The sequence below is a fragment of the Labeo rohita genome, chromosome 19 (assembly GCF_022985175.1).
Source record: "Labeo rohita strain BAU-BD-2019 chromosome 19, IGBB_LRoh.1.0, whole genome shotgun sequence".
Taxonomy (NCBI): Eukaryota; Metazoa; Chordata; class Actinopteri; order Cypriniformes; family Cyprinidae; genus Labeo; species Labeo rohita.
The window spans coordinates 33814565-33835310 of record NC_066887.1 but is presented as its reverse complement, the minus strand read 5'-3'; the positions used below and the strand labels follow the sequence as shown (position 1 = coordinate 33835310).

Below are 20746 nucleotides of genomic sequence, written 5' to 3'. Positions count from 1 at the left end.
TTTAAGACAGAATTACTCACTTTAATTTCAAGTGTTATGCAGGCAAAGTTTTTTCTTTTTCCTCTTTTTTTTTTGTTTTTTTTTACCCATTAACATAACACGTTTGTACAAAGTTATTTTAAAAATATCAATAAACTGCAGCCTTTTAGGCTAACCTGGCAAAAAACCCATTATCAAATGCCATGAGGACAAAGGAACATCTTAGAAAAATGATTTACAAATGAGGTGTCACTAGAAAATATTAAAGAAAATCGCTCGCCACAGAAAATATTACCAAAAAACATCTATTTATAATTGTTTGGTATCAACCATTTCTTTTTAAACTTTTTTTAATCTCCATTTGAAACACGTCTGATAAATAAAAGCCATGGTTTTACTTCTAAAAGGACCACGTTTAGAAATAACAGATTGTTACTAAATAGAGATCGTTAGCGGAAATGAACCATGCAGCACGTCATCTCTGCATTAATAGCGCACAATACACATTAGCAAATACTAATATAAGGATAAATAATAAATTAGACACGCACGCGCACGCACATCCACACAGGCGGCATGTAACGTCACTCGTGCCGTGTGGGAACGAAAAACGGGCTCGAAATTAAACCAAACCAACTGAAAGTCACGAACAAGAACGACACGCCACAGATTTCTCAACATCAAATTCATCGAAGTGGCTTCGGGGTGCGTTTCCCGCCCCGCCGTGACCCGGAGGGAGCGTTTGGAGGGAGACGGTGCACGTAACGGGGTCGAATCTCTTTGGAGAGCGCAAGAAAGTCAACGGGCGACGGGAGTCGGGGGATCTTCACGAGGGCTGAGGCGAATCGTCGCTCGTTCGCCGGCCACAGTGTTCGCCGTCGTGTATAAAAAGCTAAATGCGGTCACCTGGGCGCTACTGCACACGAATATGTCTGAAAACACAGTCGAAGCCCCACGTTCCCCTGCCCAGCCGTAACGTAGTGGTACTGCAGTGTTTGTTAAGGCATCAGAGTACAGTTTATATGACTTGAGATCAGAGAGAACTTCTCCTAGATGTTTTTCTTGAACCCATTCTACCCCTCGGCAATGTAAACATGGTAAAGATTGTCTTTATAGTATTGCTTTCGTTGAACATAGCATGTCTTAGAAAGCTAGATTGTTTCTTTTCGTTTATTTTTTATCGTAACTGGAATGCATTATTTGTAAATCTAATGTGCTTTTCTTTAAATAGCCCGTCTCTATAATCTCGTTTCTCCTACATACAAGTTTTGACTGCTGAATCGTCGATTATATTATTATATACGCCTGAATTCTAAAGCGTTCCGTACGCGAGGCCGTGATTGGCTGACGCGAAACCAATCGCGGACGGCGTCGCGTTCTAGCTTGTGCTGCGTCTCTAATCATGTACTAAAGATCTGTTAGGTGCTCATCTTTCTAGCCTGATCGTACGCAAAAACCACAGACCATCGCGTGAAGCTCCGACATTCTCATCCCCGACTGCATTTTCGATCCAAAACCTACAAAAGCATGTTTCCGCTAGGATAAAAAAAAAAAAATTATAAAAAAGGTAACTGCAACTTTTTATTTAACAATTTAAACTATTTTTCCCACAATTTCTAATTTATATCACATTTCAGACTTTTTTCGCAATTCTACATTTGTAACTCACAATTCTGAGTTTTTATCCAATTCGTACCATTTAGCAAAAAACTTACGAATTTACGAAGTGAGGTCATACGAATTCATACAGATTAGCCACCTCGTAAAATATGTACGAATTGCCATGAAATTGGGTTGGATATAAACTAAAAATTGCGACAAAATGTCAGAATTGTTATATAAACAACGCTATCGCACTACCAATTCATACGAATTCGTACAACATCTCTAGTACGAATTTTTACAAATTGGAGAACTAGTAAAATTTAGCAATTCGTATACATTTTACATGGTGGCTAATTTGTACGAATTCGTACGACCTCACTCATACGAATTCATGCGATTTTTGCTAAGTCGTATGTTTTACGAGTTACAAAATTTGTATAAATTTGGTGTAAAAATGAGGTCGTACGAATTGGCCATCTCGTAAAATATGTACAAATTGGAGTTTATATTCAACGCGATCTCATGGCAATTCGTACATATTTTACAACAAATTTGTACGCATCCGTACAATCTCACTTATACGAATTCATACGATTTTTGCTAAATTCTACGTATTTTACGAGTTCCCCAATTCGTATGAATTTGTATGAGTGAGGTTGTAAGTATTCATACGAATTAGCCCCCTCGTAAAATAGAATTGGTAGTGAGATAGTGTTATGCCACAATTCTGACTTTGTCCTCACAATTCTGAGTTTATATCCAACCCAAATTCGTACATATTTTATGGAGTGGCTAATTCATACAAATTCGTATGACCTCATTCATACAAATTCATCAGATTTTTTCTAAATTGTATTTATTTTAAAGTTCCCCAGTTTTTATCAATTCGTACTAGTGAGGCTGTACGAATTCGTATGAATTAGCCACCTCGTAAAAAATATGTATGAATTGGTAGTGATATAGCATTGGTTATATCACAATTCTGACTTTTTTCTTGCAATTCTGAGTTTATATCAAACCAGATCTCATGGCAGTTCATACATATTTTACGAGGTGGCTAATTCGTATGAACTCACTTGTACAAATTCATAAGATTTTTGCTAAATTGTATGTAATTTACACGTTCCCCAATTTGTATGAATTCATAAAAGTGAGGTTGTACAAATTAGTACGAATTAGCGATTTTAAGTCACAATTCTGACTTTTCCTCGCAGTTCTGAGTTTGTATCAAACCCGATCTCATTGCAATTCGTACATTTTTTAAGGTTTATATGTACGAACTCACGTGTACAAATTCATAAAATTTTTACTAAATTGTTTGTATTGTACAAGTTCCCAAATTTGCATGAATTTGTACTAGTGACGTCATACGCATTCGTACAAATTAGCCACCTAGTAAAAAAAAAAAGTGTACAAATGTACAAATTTGTAGTGAGATAGCGTTGTTTATATCACAATTCTGACTTTTCTCACAATTCTAAGTTTATATCCAACCTGATCTCATGGCAATTTGTACATATTTTACGAGGTGGCTAATTCGTACGAACTCACTCGTACATATTCATACGATTTTTTGCTAGACCCTACGTATTTTACAAGTTCCCCAATTTGTATGAATTTGTACTAGTGACGTCATACGAATTCATACAAATTAGCCACCTTGTAAAATATGTACGAATTGGCATGGGATTGGGTTGTATATAAACTTAGAATTGCAAGAAAAAGTCCGAATTTTGATATAAACAACCCTATCTCAATATTGAGAAATATAAACTTAGACTTCAAAGAAAAAAAACAATTGCGAGAAACTATTGCGAAAAAAGTCTGAATTCTGTGCTTACATCTCACAAAAAATATTTTTTATTCTACTGCAGAAAAAGAAAGAATTGCGAGTCGGAATTGTGAAATATAAACTCAAAATTCAAAGAAAAATCAGAATAATAAACTCAAAGTAAAAAAGTCAGAATTCCAAAATAAGAATTCAGAATTAAAAACAGAAAGTCAGAGTTGTGAGATTTAAAAAAAAATAATAATAAAAATAATAATAATTACCTTTTTTAATTTTTTTATCCCATGGTGGAAACACGTTTCCATCGAAACCACGTTGAAACAGATATATATATTATTTTTGTGCATAGCGACATCTTCATGAGCATCTGGGAACTTCAGTACTTCTTGTGCTACTCGTAACAAAACCGGCATCGTTCAATGCATCTCTTAACAGCTCATACTATTCCATATTTCCATTAGATTATTCTTTGTCATAATATTTGATAGTATTAAATTTCCATATGAAAAATCGAGTGCGCTCAAACAGCTGTCCATCGTCGATAGAAAAAGAATGAAGAACATAAACAAATCAACATATAAACAAACCGACAAACGATATCGTGGTGCTTTCAGCCGATCATTTTTTTGGAGGGAAAACTACTCAAACTCCTCCTCTAAATTGTTTGAAGTGGTGGGCGTGGCCGGGTTCGAATCCTGCGAGAGCGACGCCACGGTGACGATCCTCGGCGAGTTCAGCACCTCGTCCACCTCCTCCTCCATCTCGTCTGTGGTGATGATGGTAAGTGCCGCCCCACCTTTCTTGTTCTGGTGGGTTTTGATGTGCTTTGACAGGTGGTCGCTCCGCATGAACCTCTTGGAACATTCCGGACACTCAAACCTCTTCTCACCTGAACGGGACAGAGAAAATCACTCTTTTATTCAGATCTGAGCAAGAACAGACACTAGTTCTGTGGTCGACTCATGTGGGTCAAAACAGATGACTGAAGGTCAGAATGGCCTACTGCTGATGTAATACTATTTACAATGTAAAGATGGCAAAAAAAGTCAGACAAAACTGTATATAAACAACCATTGTTGCACTTCAAAGCATCATATAGATGAAGGCAAATCCCCCTGAAAATGTACCAAAAAATATCCAATATATTTATATATATATATATATATATATATATAGTTTGGGATCAGTAACATTTTTATTTATTTATTTATTTTTACCGGCTACACTGATCAAAAATATAGTAAAAACTATAAAAATGACATTTTATTACAATTTGAAATAGCTGTTTAATATTTTGACTTTAAAATTTCTATTATTATTCATATTATATAGTATACATCATTAATAGTTTATTTTAAAATTTATATAATAATACATAATTTCATATATATTGTATAAAAATACAATACTACATATTGATAAACACACACATATACATTTTCTATAACATATTTTCATTATTAATTATATATATATATATATATATAAATTAATAATGAAGATACATTATAGAAAATTGCAACAAATAATTAGAAGTAAATAAATTAATGAGGTGAATGAATAATTAATGAATTAATAAATATGAAAAATGAAACAAATAAATAATTAAAAGTAAATACTTTTATATATAAAAAATAAATAAATACAATGTTAGCATACATAAATAGGAGTGAAATTTATTTATTTATTTTTTTATTTATTTAACATGAAGAATGACATGAAATACACCTTAAAATAGAAAAAAAGACTCTGACAATATAAAACAAATCAGTATATCCAACCTAAAACATCATAAAATGTAGCAATTATTAATTATAAGTCTAATGAAAAGTGAAAAACAATTATGAGGTGTGAAACGTAAAATGAAAATGACCTGAAATATGACATGATTAACACCTTGAAATGAAAAACGGCATATGCATTATTTTAATTTTGTCTTTAGGGGTAATGTATAGAAATTATTTGTTGAATATTCATTTAAAAATATTATACACTGGTATATAATTCTGTTTATTAATTGCGAATTTATACATATTTTTAAAGTTTCTAAAAATATATTTTTTATTCAGCGCTAAGATGTATAAATTAAAATAAACAGTTATGTCTAGTTAAAATATTAACCGTTTTAACCAATATTTCTCTGTTTGTGGAGCTGACAGGAGGTTTGACTGGTTAATCAGTCTGGCTAATATAAGCATGCATGTGTTTAATTTATTTTTCCGGGACATGCTTTTTGTCCTGTTGCGTGCGGTTGTTTGCGCACCTGTATGGGTCCTGCGATGCCGCTGAAGCTCGTCGCTCCTGGTGAAGCGTTTGCCGCAGAAGATCCAGTTGCAGACGAACGGCCTCTCTCCCGTGTGCCAGCGCAGGTGAGCCCTCAGGTGAGACGTTTTGCCATAAACCTTCCCGCAACCCTCCATGTGACACACGTGCTGCTTCTTCTTTGACGGGTCACTGTTATTTCTGTCAGAATACAGAGAACAAAAAATTGCTTTAGCTGGTAAAAACACAAACTGTAAACCGTTAAAGAGACTTTTAACATTTATAATATCTATATATTAAGTTTTTTGTAGAGTTTTATCTAAAAAAAAAAAAAAACCAGACCTGTGAGATGTAACTCAGAATTCAAAGAAAAAAGTCAGAATTGTGAGTGTTCACATCTTGCAATTCTAACTTTTTTTTTTTTAGAAATCTGAGTTTATATCTTACAATTTTGACTTTTCTCTTAGAATTCTTAGCTTATATCTTACAATTCTAACTTTTTTTATTAGAATTATAAATGTATATCTTGCAGTTCTAACTATTTTTATATAATTCCAAGTTCAAAATTTAGACTTTTCTCTTAGAATTCTTAGTTTATATCTTGCAATTTATATTGCAACTATTTTATTAGAATTCTAAATGTATATCTTGCAATTTTGACTTTTTTTTTTAGAATTGAGTTTATATCTTACAATTCTATTTTCTTAAAATTTCAAGTTCGTATCTTGCAATTCTAAATATTTTCTTAGAATTCAGAGTTTATATCTTGCAATTCTAACTTTTTTTAGAATTCTAAGTTTATATCTTGCAATTTAGACTTTTTATATTAGAATTATGAGTTTATATCTTACCAATATAACTATTTTCTTAAAATTCCGAGTTTATATTTTGCAATTCTAACTTTTTTCTTAGAATTCTAAGTTTATTTCTTGCAATTTAGACTTTTTGTATGAGAATTATGAGTTTATATCTTGCAAAACTAACTATTTCATTAGAATTCTAAGTTTATATTTTGCAATTCTAAGTTTTTTTTTAGAATTCTCAGTTTACATCTTGCAATTTAGACTTTTTGTATTAGAATTGAGTTTATATCTTGCAAACTATTTTCTTAAAATTCAGAATTTATATCTTGCAATTCTAACTATTTTCTTAGAATTCTAAGTTTATATCTTGCAATTCTAACTTTTTTTCTCAGAATTCAAAATTTATATCTTGCAATTCTAACTATTTTCTTAGAATTCAGAGTTTATTTCTTACAATTCTATTTTCTTAGAATTCTAAGTTTACATCTTGCAATTCTACCTTTTTTTCTCAGAGTTCTAAATTTATATCTTACAATTCTAACTATTTTCTTAGAATTCAGAGTTTATATCTTACAATTCTAACTTTTTTCTTAAAATTCTAAATTTACATCTTACAATTCTAACTTTTTTCTTAGAATTCTAAGTTTATATCTTGCAATTTAGATTTTTTGTATTAGAATTCAGAGTTTATATCTTGCAATTCAAATTTATTTCTAACTATTTTCTTAGAATTGTAAGTTTATATCTTGCAATTCTAACTTTTTTTCTCAGAGTTCTAAATTTATATCTTACAATTCTAACTATTTTCTTAAAATTCTAAATTTACATCCTACAATTTTGACTTTTTTCTTAGAATTCCGAGTTTATATCTTGCAATTCTACTATTTTCTGTCACAGAATAAAAAAAAGGTAATCACGACTTCTTGCAAAACTGACATTTTTCTCAAAACTGCAAGATAACTTGCAATAGAAAAAAAGTCAGAATTGTGAAATAAAATGTTGCAATTACTTTTTCTATTTTTTTTATCCCATGGCGGAAATAAGCTTCCGTACCTAACTGCTAAAAAGCAGCACGATAAAAAAAAAACCCTAAAAAGAAGTAAAAGTCTTTTAATCTCCTGGTTTAACCTCTTTCGGTTTCTCCACTTGCACACTCTCATATTACACTCCTTTATTCCTCGTTCTCTCGGTTTTTATTTTCATACATACCTCCCCTCTCCGTCCCTGCAGTTGGGGCAGGAACAGGCCACCCTGCGCAGCCTCTTGCTGGGCTGACCCTCCTGGTCCGACGGGCTCTGGACCTGCCCCATCTGGTCTGGACTCACTGCGTTCAGGGTCGTGCTGCTGATGTTGCCAACGGTCACCGTCACCGGGGCCGACTGAACTTTGACCCCCTCTTGACCCTGCTGCTGACCTGTGAGAATTCACAAACAACACAGCTGATTAAATCACTCTGTGAACGGCTGATTGAGACAACTGTTCAAAACACCAGTTAACATTTAGACTTCAAATAACAAGTGTCATAAATGTTTTGAACCAAACAAATGTTCGTGAGTTCCTGTGTTTCCAGATGAAATCTGTTAAAACAGCTCTTATTTTCCATTAGAAAAGCTAGTCAACGGTGGATCCAGACATGCAAAGGCCATTAACAAAGAGTCTGAAATCTGACACCTTACCAAGCATTTGGAAACAACATTCTGACTCTGACTCATAAAATATAAATGCCTTAATTTGCCATTTTATTTCATGAGTAATGAAGAGTTTTTGGAAAAACACAACAACATTTCATGCTACTGTTCCACACTAGTTCACTAGCGTCCGAGAAAACAGTCATTTTCAAATTAAACATCAAATAGTTTTAATCAAGAAACACAGCGTCCACATTTGGTGCAAAAATATTGTGATAATTACTGCAACATCTATTAATAACTCTTGCCAGGTCAAACTTCTCCTCAAAATCAGGGAAAAATTATGACATTATTGACATTTTCATTGCCCAAATTTGGATTATTGTAATTAATAAATAAATAACAGTGTTGTTTTAGTATTGAGATATTATTACAGTTTTGATTCATGTTTTTTATTTTTAGATTTTGTTTTCATTTTAATTTTTGATAGTTTTAGCAATTTTGTTTGTGTTTTAGTTTGTTACAGAATTTGTCTATATAATTTTTATTTTTTTATTTCCATTTTAGTTATGGCTATATAAGGTTTATTCATTTTAATTTCAGTTTTAGTTATTTTAGTTAAGCTAAATAAAAGTAAGAAATGTTGCTTAAAGTTTATAGTTTTTATATTTTATTTTATTTCAGTTAAAGTTTAAATAACAATAATATTATAATAATAATAATAAATGCTAATATTTTAATGAATAAATAATTCTAAATAAATAAATAAATACATACAAACATACACTGCATACCAGTATTTTTTATAGTTATTTTTTATTTTATAGTGTTTATTAATATTTAGAATTAGTTTTAATTTATATAGTTCATTTAAATTTTAGTTAGTTTGTCTATATAATTTTTATTTTTTTATTTCCATTTTAGTTATGACTATATAAGGTTTATTCATTTTAATTTCAGTTTTAGTTATTTTAGTTAAGCTAAATAAAAGTAAGAAATGTTGCTTAAAGTTTATAGTTTTTATATTTTATTTTATTTCAGTTAAAGTTTAAATAACAATAATATTATAATAATAATAATAAATGCTAATATTTCAATGAATAAATAATTCTAAATAAATAAATAAATAAATAAATACATACAAACATACACTGCATACCAGTTTTATTTTATAGTTATTTTTTATTTTATAGTTTTTATTAATATTTAGAATTAGTTATAAATTATAGTTCATTTAAATTTTAGTTTTTGTAATTTTGTTGTGTTTTTATTATTATCTACATTATTTTTATTTTAAATATGCCTATATAGATTTATTAATTTTATTTTAGTTTTGGTTTTAGCTTTTAATCCAAGTAATAAAGGGTTTTATTAAATGATTTTAGTTTTAGTTAACTATAATAACCCTCCTACATACTCACTACTATCATGTGGGAAAAAAAAGAAAATTATTTTATAATTATTTATTAAAAAAAAAAGTTCTTCTTATTTTTTATTAATAATTTAATTAATTATTTTAGTTCATTTCAGTTCATTTTTGTATAATAACTCTAGTTAACTATAACCCTCCTACATACTCACGACTACAATGTGAAAAAAAAAAAAAATTACATTTTTATTATTTTTTTTATTAACCATTTAATTAATTATTTTAGTTAAGTTTGGTTAGTTTTTGTAATTTTGTTGATGTATTTTTATTATTTGTATTATTTTTATTTTTAATATGACTATATAGATTTATTAATTTTATTTTGGTTTCGGTTTTAGCTTTTATTTCAAGTAATAAAGATTTTTTTTTAAACGTTTTTAGTTTTAGTTAACTATAATAACCCTCCTACATACTCACTACTATAATGTGAAAAAAAGTAAATTATTTTATAATTATTTAAAAAAATATTTTTATATTATTTTTTTTTATTAATCATTTAATTAATTCTTTTAGTTACTTTTAGTTCATTTTTGTAATTTTATTGATGTGTTTTTATTATTTGCATTATTTTTATTTTTAATATGCTTATATAGATTAATTAATTTCATTTTAGTTTCAGTTTTAGTTATTTTAGTACATAGAGTTAAACTAAAAAAACAGAGAAATGCTGCCTTGGCAATATTTTTTAAATATTTATTTTATTTCAGTTCAAGTTAATTTTATTGCAAGTTTTTTTTATATAGTTTTTATTAATTATTAAATAAAAAAATCATTTTTTTTACTATTATTATTCTGTATTTACGCAGATGTAAATAAAAGTATCACTGTATTGCAGATAGTTTTAATGAATGTATTTCATGAATGAAAATATCTATTGAGAATTACCATTGAAACTAACGCATAATGTCCAAACTTAAGTAAAAAATGTGCTTTATTGTCATGAAAATAATGTCATAATGCAAAAATGTTAACAGGTGTAAACACAGGCTTCATTTGCGTGCACAAAATGAGTTTGAGGTGAACATAAACATGTTTTTTGTTTGAATAAATTGAAATTGCTCAATTATTTATGAAGATTCAACAGATGTCAGGTGAGAGGCTCATACCTTGTACGCCGGTGATGGTGAGCGGGACGCCCTGCACCTGCACTCCAGCCGCCCCCAAACCTGCAATGTTCACCGTCTGCACCCCAGTCCCAGTGGGCAACTGGGCGGCGCTGAGCGTAATGGGCGACCCTCCGAGCGTCAGCGGGGCGATCTGCGTGAACGTCCCCCCGCTCGCGTTCGACGCCACGGGCGCGAGCGTCAGCTGCTGGGGCATGCCGGCATTCTGCACCTGGACGGTCTGCCAGCTGATCTGTCCCGACGGGGTGAGCGTGGGCGTCCGGATCAGAACCTGCGTGGGATTCTGGAAGGCCTGCAGCTGGAGGTTCTGCTGCACCGGTTGTAACGTCTGGCCGGGCTGGATCTGTATGGAGCCCTGGACTACCTGTTCATTTTGACAGCAAATTTAGATTTAGTCTTAGTCACAGTCTTTTGACTAAAATGGCATTTAGTTTTAGTCATATTTACTTGTGCGTCATCAAACTTATGCATGTGTCTGCTCTTCTCTTTCTCCCAGATATTGACATTTTTAACATTTTATGAGACGTGCAGCAAGTTTTCATCTTGTTTTTATTTGTTAAATAATGCGTAAAATAATAAATGTGTATATAAATAAATAACAGTGTTGTTTTAGTATTGGGATATTATCATAGTTTTTATTAATAATTAGCATTTTTATATTATATTAATTGTTATATTTTGTTTTCATTCTAATTGTAGCTAGTTTTAGCAATTTTATTTGTGTTTTTGTCATTTTTATTAGTTTGTTAATTTATTTTTTTTTTATAAAAAATGTTTTTTTTAATTATTTTTCATTTATTTCCATTTTGGTTATGCCTATATAATTTTTATTCATTTTAATTTCAGTTTTACTTATTTTAGTTAAACTAAATAAAAGTTAAAACTTTTTTTACGAAATGTTGCTCAAATAAAGTTTAATGGTTTTTTTATATTTTATTTTATTTCAGTTAAAGTTTATAATTTCAAAAACTATATCAACATAAATAAATACATACATAACATACCAGTTTTATTTTAGTATCACATATATATAAATAAATAACTGTGTTGTTTTCGTATTGAGACATTATTAGTTTTGATTAATATTTTGCATATATTTTTATTTTTCATATTTTGTTTTAATTTTAATTGTAGCTAGTCTTCGCCATTTTGTTTGTGCTTTAGTTTGTTAAAAATTTGTCTATATAATTTGTATTTCTTTTTTATTTCTATTTTGGTTATGTTTATATATTTTGTATTCATTTTAATTTCAGTTTTAGTTATTTTAGTTAAACTACTTAAAAGTAGGAAATGTTGCTCAAATAAAGTTTAATTTTTTTATTTTATTTCAGTTAAAATTTAAATAACAATAATATTAAAATAATAGTAAACGCTAATATTTCAATAACTAAATATTTCAAAATAAATAAATACACTGCATACCAGTTTTTATTAATATTTAGATTTAGTTTTTATACTTTTATACTTGTGCTGTTTTCATTTGTGTAGTTTGTGTAGTTCGTTTTTGTAATTTTGTTGATGCGTTTTATTTGTATATTTTTTATTTTAAATATGCCTATACAGATTTATTTCAGTTTCGATTTTTTTAATACATAAAATTAAACAAAAATGAAAAAGAAAAAAAAAGAAATTTAATGGATATATATATATATATTTTATTTTATTTTTTTATTTTATTTTTTCAGTTAAAGGTAATTTTATTCCAAAAAACTGAGAAATGTTTATTTTGTTTTTTTTAAACTTTAACTAAAATATTTTTTTTAAATAAATAATAATTTATATATATATATATATATATATATATAAAAAATCTATACATATATCTATCTATTTCTCTCTCTCTCTCTCTCTATATATATATATATATATACATACAAACACACACACACACACATATATACATATGTGGGTGTGTATATGTATTTATTTGATTTTTTTTTTTTTTTTTTTTTTTTTTTTTAGTTAAAGTTAATTTTAGTTAACTATAATAACCCTCCTGCATACTCAGTACTACAATGTGAAAACAGTCAATTATTTTATTATTTATTTTAACAAAAATGCATATTATATATACATATATATATATATACACACATACATATATATATCTATATATATATAGATTTATATATATACACATACACACACATATAGATATTTTTTTTAATTATTTTTATTAAACCTTGTCTCTCCCTAACATTTACGTCTCATTTTTATTTTTGAAAAAAAAAAAAAAAAAAAAAAATAAATAATAAAATAATAATAATATTATATTTTATATATATATATATATATATATATATATATACACATAACTTTTTCTTATTTTCATTAACTGTTGTCCCTCCCTAACATTTTCATCTCATTTTTATTTGTTGACGAAAACGTCAATAGATTTTCGTCATAGTTTTTAATAATTCAAAACAAGTTTTTGTTTAGTTATCGTCTTGTTTTCATCTGTGAAAAAATGTCGTTGCTGAATAAATAACACTGACCTGTTGTTGGGGCGACTGGATCTGGATCTGCTGGAGAACCGGATGCCCCACGATTTGGAATTGCTGGATTTGGCCGGCCTGCTCGGACGCGGATTGTAGGCCGTTGGATTGAGCGAGGTTCTGTGCGTCCGACTCGCCCGCCTGACTGTCCTTCTGGCTTTCGGTCGGTAACGTCGTAGCATCCGTAGACGTCGCGACGATCGCGTCGCTGGTCGTCGTGCACGTGGTTTCCGCTGTGCTTACTTGGTTTCCGTTTGAAATGCTTCCGTCGGCCGATTGGACGAGTTGCACCCAAGCTCCGCCTCCCGCCGCGGCGACATTATTGATAACCGGCAGCGCCAAAGTCACGCCGCCGAGGTTAATGGGTAGCGTGGTCACCATCGGCGCTTGCGTACCCTGAATCGTTTGCAGCTGCAAAGGAAACGACGGCCTGATCTGAAGCGGAATCGTCTGGTTTTGCGCGACGATGCTGGCTGATCCCGCCCTTTGGGGCGTGGCCAAAATGGCTTGGTTGTTTCCGGTGGGAATGAGCTGGATCTGTTCGGGCTGGACGCTTAAGGCCGTGGGGTTACTCGGGCTGATTTGGATCTGCTGTCCGTCAGCGGTCTGAAGGTGGGGGATCACTTGATACTGAATCCCGCCCGACGAGTTCGGCAGATTCTGCACCTGGATGATTTGAAACTGTTGCTGCTGCTGTCCAGGTGCATTATTCGAAGCCACCGCCTTGACCTTTCGCCCCGCCGCGCCCTCATTGGCCGCCTGCTGCTGAGCGCCGTCCTTGCTTGCGGCGGCAGGGGAAGTGGCTATGATCTGCCAGCCGTTTCCTGTCAGCTGCGCAGGAACCAGCTCGAGCTGCTGCGTGGGGTTCTGGAGCTGAAGCAGACCCTGGTTGGGGTCGATTATGATCTGCTGTTGCGTGGCCGCCTGACCCTCGCCGCCAACACCGCCGATTTTGCTGCACGTCGCCGCGAGCAAAGCGAGAGGAGACGGCTGTGCATCCTACACACACACACAGAGAGAGAGAGAGAGAGATGTCAGTGTCAGCAGATGTGGGCGGGCTCACAGGAAGAGTAAGTGGGCGTGTGAACCACAGTCTCTCCATTTCACGATCAAGGCCTCCAGAGACAAACTCCTCATGACAAAAACTCATTCGAAGGCTTTACTGTTAAAAATGACTCAGAAATATTATACACGCATACAAACATTTCAAGTACAGTGGGTTGCAAAAGTCTAAAATCACTAGTGAAAATACTTCGAAAAATAATATTTCTAATAATATTTACATGATATAATCTACATTAGTTATATTCCATTTTTCCATTATGTGAACAAAAATGTACAAAATATTTAAAATACTGAAAAATTATTATTTATTTATTTTTGCTGACATTCTCTTTGAAGAAAGTTGTGTGTATATATATATAGAGTTTATTTGCAAAAACAGATCGCTCTAAAATTGTCAAGAATCATGTTTTTATTATGTTACGTTTTATTTTTTGGTTATTTTAAATTAATCAAACCCAATTTGCAGTTGCACTGAGATTAACTGGAATGCACAATGAAAAAATATGATTTTTGAAAATTGTTATGAACTTTTAAAGTTTTCTGTTTTTGCATAAACCCCATCTATTTATACAAATGAAATATATTTACATTAAAATTTACATGCATTTAATATCTCTTTGTTGTCACAAAAATTATTTGTGTGTACTGTATTTTATTTGAATTTTAAATATTTATCAGTGAAAATATAGTAGAATTTTAAAATATTGTCTGCCTATATTGTTTATATTATTATGTGTTTTATTTATTTATTTATTTTGCTTTAATGACTGGAGCTGACATGATCAAAACAATTATCACTTTCTTTGCTGTCACAAATAATAATTATATATAAGCATACAAAATATTAATATATACAATTATTGATTTTTACTAATTAAAGACTTCTAAGTAAAATATGTGCAAGAATTTGAGAAAGTCTTTTTCTTATTTTTTAAAATTATTATTATTATTATTATTATTTTATTATAATTTTTTGGCTTTGATGACAACAGCACTGGTGCTGACGTAAAACAATTATCAGGTTCTCTTTGTTGTCACAAAAATAATATTTATTTATTTATGTTATGCATATTATTTTATTTATATTTACAAATAAAATTTGAGAATGTCTTTTTCTTATTTTATTTATATTTTTATTATCATTAACTTTTCTTTGCTTTAATGACAGCAGCACTGGTGCTGACACAAAACAAATAGCAGTTTCTTTTTGTTGTCACACAAAATACATTTATTTATGTTATGTGTATCATTTTATTTAGATTTACAAATAAAATTTGAGAATGTCTTTTTTTATTTTCTTCTTATTTGTTTATTTATATTATTAATTTTTTTACTAATTAAAGACATTTAAGCAAAATACGTGCAAGATTTTGAGAAAGACTTTCTTATTTTACTTATATATATTTTTATATTTTTTAAATTATTTTTTGCTTTAATGACAGCAGCACTGGTGCTGACATAAAACATAATTATCAGGTTCTCTTTGTTGTCACAAAAACTACATTTATTTATGTTATGTTTATTATATTATTTATTTTTACAAATAAAACACATTTCAGTGCAAAGGGGTACAAGAATTTGAGAATGTATTTTTCTTATTTATAATTATTATTTATTTATTTCATTTTATATTATGATTTCTACTAATTAAAGACATTTAAGTAAAATACGTGCAAGAATTTGAGAGAAAATAAGACTTTTTCTTATTTTATTTATATTTTTATTATTTATTTATTTTTAAAATATTTTTGACTAATGAAAACATCACTGAGGCTGACATAAAACAATTATTAGGATCTCTTCGATGTCACAAAAATTATATTTATTTATGTTATGTTTATTATATTATTTATATATACAAATAAAATATATTTCAGCGCAAAGGGGTACAAGAATTCGAGAATGTCTTTTTTGTATTATTTACTTATTTATTTTTTAGGTAAAATATGTGCAAGAATTTGAGTAAGACTTTTTCTTATTTTATTTATATTTTTATTTATTTTTTATTATTTTTTGCTTTAATGACAGCAACACTGGTGCTGACATAAAACATAATTATCAGGTTTTCTTTGTTGTCACAAAAATTATTTATTTATGGTATGTTTATTATATTATTTATATTTACAAATAAAATACATTTCAGTGTAAAGGAGTACAATAATTTGAGAATGTCTTTCTTATTTATTTTATATTATTAATTTTTACTAATTAAAGACATTTAAGTAAAAGATGTGCAAGAATTTGAGAATGTGTTTTTCTTATTTTACTTATTATTTAGTTATTTATATTATTTTTTGCTTTAATAACAGCAGCAACTAATCATCAGATTTTCTTTGTTGTCACAAAAAATATATTTATTTATGGTATGTTTATTATATTATTTATATTCACAAATAAAATACATATCAGTATAAAGGGGTACAATAATTTGAAAATGTCTTTTTCTTATTTACTTAATATATTTAATATTATTATTTATTTAATATTATTCATTTTTAGTACTTAAAGACATTTAAGTAAAGGATGTGCAAAAATTTAAGAATGTGTTTCTCTTATTTTACTTCTTATTTATTTATTTATATTATTTTTTGCTTTAATGACAGCAGCAACTAATTATCAGGTTTTCTTTGTTGTCACAAAAATTATGTTTATTATTTATGTCATTATATTATTTATATATACAAATAAAATACATTTCAGTGAACTGTTTACAAGAATTTAAACAAAAAATCATTAAAAAATATTTTCCTTATTTTATTATTATTATTATTATTATTATTATTATTTCCTTAAATGGAGCTGACAAGAACAAAACATGATTATCGCCCTGCCATAATCAGGAAGTCTCTTTGATGTCACAAAAATTATATTTATTTATTTTATGTTTATTATATTATTTATATTTACAAATAAAATATATTTCAGCGCAAAGGGGTACAAGAATTCAAGAATGTCTTTTTCATATTATTTACTTATTTATTTTTGTAAATATATATTGTAAATATATACTTATATATATTTTTACTAATTAAAAGCATTTAGGTAAAATATGTGCAAGAATTTGAGGAAGACTTTTTCTTATTTTATTTATATTTTTATTTATTTTTTATTATTTTTTGCTTTAATGACAGCAACACTGGTGCTGACATAAAACATAATTATCAGGTTTTCTTTGTTGTCACAAAAATTACATTTATTTATGGTATGTTTATTATATTATTTATATTTACAAATAAAATACATTTCAGCGTAAAGGAGTACAATAATTTGAATAATTTAGAAATAATTTAAATTTATTTCCTTAAATGGAGCTGACAAGAACAAAACATGATTTTCACGTATTGTTGTCACAAATTTGGTAAGTTTTAATTGGTGATCAAGAAATAAATCCGATTTTTCAATGTTTATTCTTAGTTTGATGCCATGATGTTTCTTTGTTTTACATTTTCAGTTTATTTCCAGGTTTCCAACACAAAAATGCTGTTTTAGACTGTTGGACAGCACTGCATGTTTGTGCAAAATCATTATAATGCAACATTTGTTCTGATTCTGAAATGCCCAAGATTAAAAGCGTTACCTAACCCAGTTCACAAATGTTTTATCAAAGTACTGCAAAGCATAACAGGTTAAGACAGGAACAGCGCGAATGCGTGCAACGGTGCACCGAAGCGCCCTGCCATAATCAGGAAGTGCTTTTGGTGCAGAAACAAGTGGGCACTTAAGAGTCACCATTTGAGTCAAACTTGACATTCGTGATACCTGCGATCCAGAACTTTTCCCTTTTGTACCAACTTCGCCTCCGCTGGCTTTCCCCCCATCTGTGGCCATGGCTTCCTTCTTTTGATCTGTAAAAAGTCAAATGTCAAACCCAAAGCCAAGGTGAATTTGCTGCTGGAAACAGATGCAATGACAAAAAGATCATTTTTTTCTAATGCAATGCCTCCTAGACCTATAGACACATCGATATCTGCCAAAGCAAGCTGTCCTGTCCCTTACAGGCATTGCACAAGACCCAAAACTGATCAATGGGCACAAATAAACAGCAGATCCCATATGAAAGTGGGGGGACAGCGATGGATAGATGGCACAGACGCACGCATGGAAAATTAAGGGGTGGAGACGCATAAGGAGGGGAGGGTACGTACCACTCATTCCGCATTAATAAAACCCGGAGAGGAGTTGTTTAAGAGAAAAAAGGCCGGACGCCGTGGAAGGCAGGCAGAAGGCAGGCAACAGCCCAGCAGAAGGACGGCCTATTTTCTCCAGCGGCCGCAGACTGTGGCGCAGCTCTGACGCACGGACCCACCCCGCCAGGAAGGGCGGTGCCAATGCAAAAACACCCTTCAATAACGGAGCACAAAATGCCAAGCGAGTCCGAGCGGCTCGGGTCGAACGGCGGCGGTCCCGTACTGGCCTTATAGATCCGGAATTAAATAATATTCCTCCGCGGATATATGTGCAGGTCTGTCAGAGATCGCCGTCTGCGCGAAGGCCCACCCACTTCCATTTAAATATCTATGAATGCCAAACCATCACGCCCGGGCTACTCCGCTTCGTTTGGACCTATCCCGGATGTTTTTGTGTGAGATTACTCGGCGGAATTCACTCACGACATTTCCCGAATTTCCAATTGTTCACTTTTTGATGCACAATTGCATTTGAGGCACACTAAAATTGCTGTGGCTTTTGTGGGCGGATGCTCCCCTCCCACATATTCAGATTGGACGGGAACCGACGGTGGGCGTGGTGACGTTTGGGGCTTGTAGTTTCAAAGCGCGCGGCGCGCGTTCGCTTCCGAACGCCGCGGACTGCAACGGACTACAAGTCCCATGCTGGCGGGAGTGACGTTGCGTAAGGGGGTGTTATCAGGTTCGGTTGTTCGGAATGAAGAAGGGCGGGCTCTTGTGGTATGTGGGGGTTGGGCGAATGGAAACGGGTGGAGAAACACGAACCACCGGCCCAGTTCGGCGAAACACACGCACAGCCCACTCGCAAATACACGCCCTGAACTCCATCACGACTGGTACATGAAAGAAATAAACAATTCCGAGAGATAACGGTACGATAACTGCTGAGGCTTCGCGTTTGTTTGCAATGGCGACTCTTCAAAGACCGCGAAAAGTATTTGGACACTTTCGTCACACTTTAAACTGTGTGAATGTCACTGTATTGTGACACAACAATATCAAACTATGTGGCGTTTAATTTAAATTAATAGAGCGCAGGCACAGTTTTTAAGCAAAATGTTTAGCAAAAACAAGTTTGCTGGCTAAATGAACGATTTACGTTTTTAAAACACACCTGTGAACTTCACTTCATACTTCATTTACTAAAAAAAACAAAACAGCAGCTGATTTAAAGACATTGGTCATTGTTTCCTAATATAGCTTTCTAATAAACAGGCATTGTGTATTATTGCATGTTGCATATTACATAAATATATATATATATATATAATTTTTTTGTGAAATGTAACACTGAGCTGATATGAACAAAACTTATCTTTGTAGAACTATATTTCTTAAAAAAAATTGTAATTTTTAAATGCATTTATAATTTTATTATGAAATATAATATTAAATATGTTTTATATATATATATATATATATATATATATATATAGAACTATATTTTTTTTTTTTTTTTATAATTTTATTATGAAATTTAAAATATTTTTGCTGATGTTATTGTTACTTTAAAGACAGCAACACTGAGCTGATATGAACAAAACTATTATCTTTGTAGAACTATATTTCTTCAAAAAAATTGTAATTTTTAAATGCATTTATAATTTTATTATAAAATATAATATTAAATATGTTATATATATATATATATATATATATATATATATATTTGTGAAATTTAAAATATTTTTGCTGATATTATTGTTACTTTAAAGACAGCAACACTGAGCTGATATGAACAAAACTATTATCTTTGTAGAACTATATTTCTTCAAAAAATTATAATTTTTAAATGCATTTATAATTATGAAATATAATATTAAATATGTTTTTATATATATATATATTTGTGAAATTTTAAATATTTTTGCTGATATTATTGTTACTTTAAAGACAGCAGCACTGAGCTGATATGAACAAAACTATTATCTTTGTAGAACTATATTTCTTCAAAAAATATTATAATTTTTAAATGCATTTATAATTATGAAATATAATATTAAATATGTTATATATATATATATATATTTTTTTTTTTTTTTGTGAAATTTAAAATATTTTTGCTGATATTATTGTTACTTTAAAGACAGCAACACTGAGCTGATATGAACAAAACTATTATCTTTGTAGAACTATATTTCTTCAAAAAATATAATTTTTAAATGCATTTATAATTTTATTATGAAATATAATATTAAATATGTTTTAAATGATTAGATATGATTTAGATTATTAGATTGTGTTTATTTTGTTATTATTTAATTATTGAACACTGGTGCACACAATACACACAATCTGTATTGTTAAAAGTGCAATATAAATTTTTGTGAAAGTGAAAATATTTTTTCCTGATATTATTGTTGTTATTTATCTTTGTAAA

At 30.3% G+C, this 20746-nt stretch overlaps 1 protein-coding gene across 1 annotated transcript; it reads right to left on the bottom strand.

Moving 5' to 3' along the window:
* sp4 (sp4 transcription factor) lies at positions 1-19106 on the bottom strand. Its single transcript, XM_051136824.1, has 7 exons — positions 18325-19106; positions 17939-18024; positions 13115-14113; positions 10602-10983; positions 7648-7852; positions 5637-5836; positions 1-4262 (listed from the first exon to the last, which is right to left on the bottom strand). Exons 1-7 carry the CDS (start codon positions 18329-18331, stop codon positions 4012-4014), a joined length of 2130 nt encoding a protein of 709 aa, XP_050992781.1. The 5' UTR covers positions 18332-19106; the 3' UTR covers positions 1-4011.
* Between the last annotated feature and the right edge of the window lie 1640 nt (positions 19107-20746).

Bases quoted from the DNA above. Each gene is read 5' to 3' on its own strand.
- sp4 (XM_051136824.1), bottom strand. The intron at 10,984-13,114 runs GTCAGTGTTATT...CAAAATGAACAG, and splicing joins TCCAGTCGCCCCAACAACAG to GTAGTCCAGGGCTCCATACA. The intron at 4,263-5,636 runs GTGCGCAAACAA...TGTCCCGTTCAG, and splicing joins GCATCGCAGGACCCATACAG to GTGAGAAGAGGTTTGAGTGT.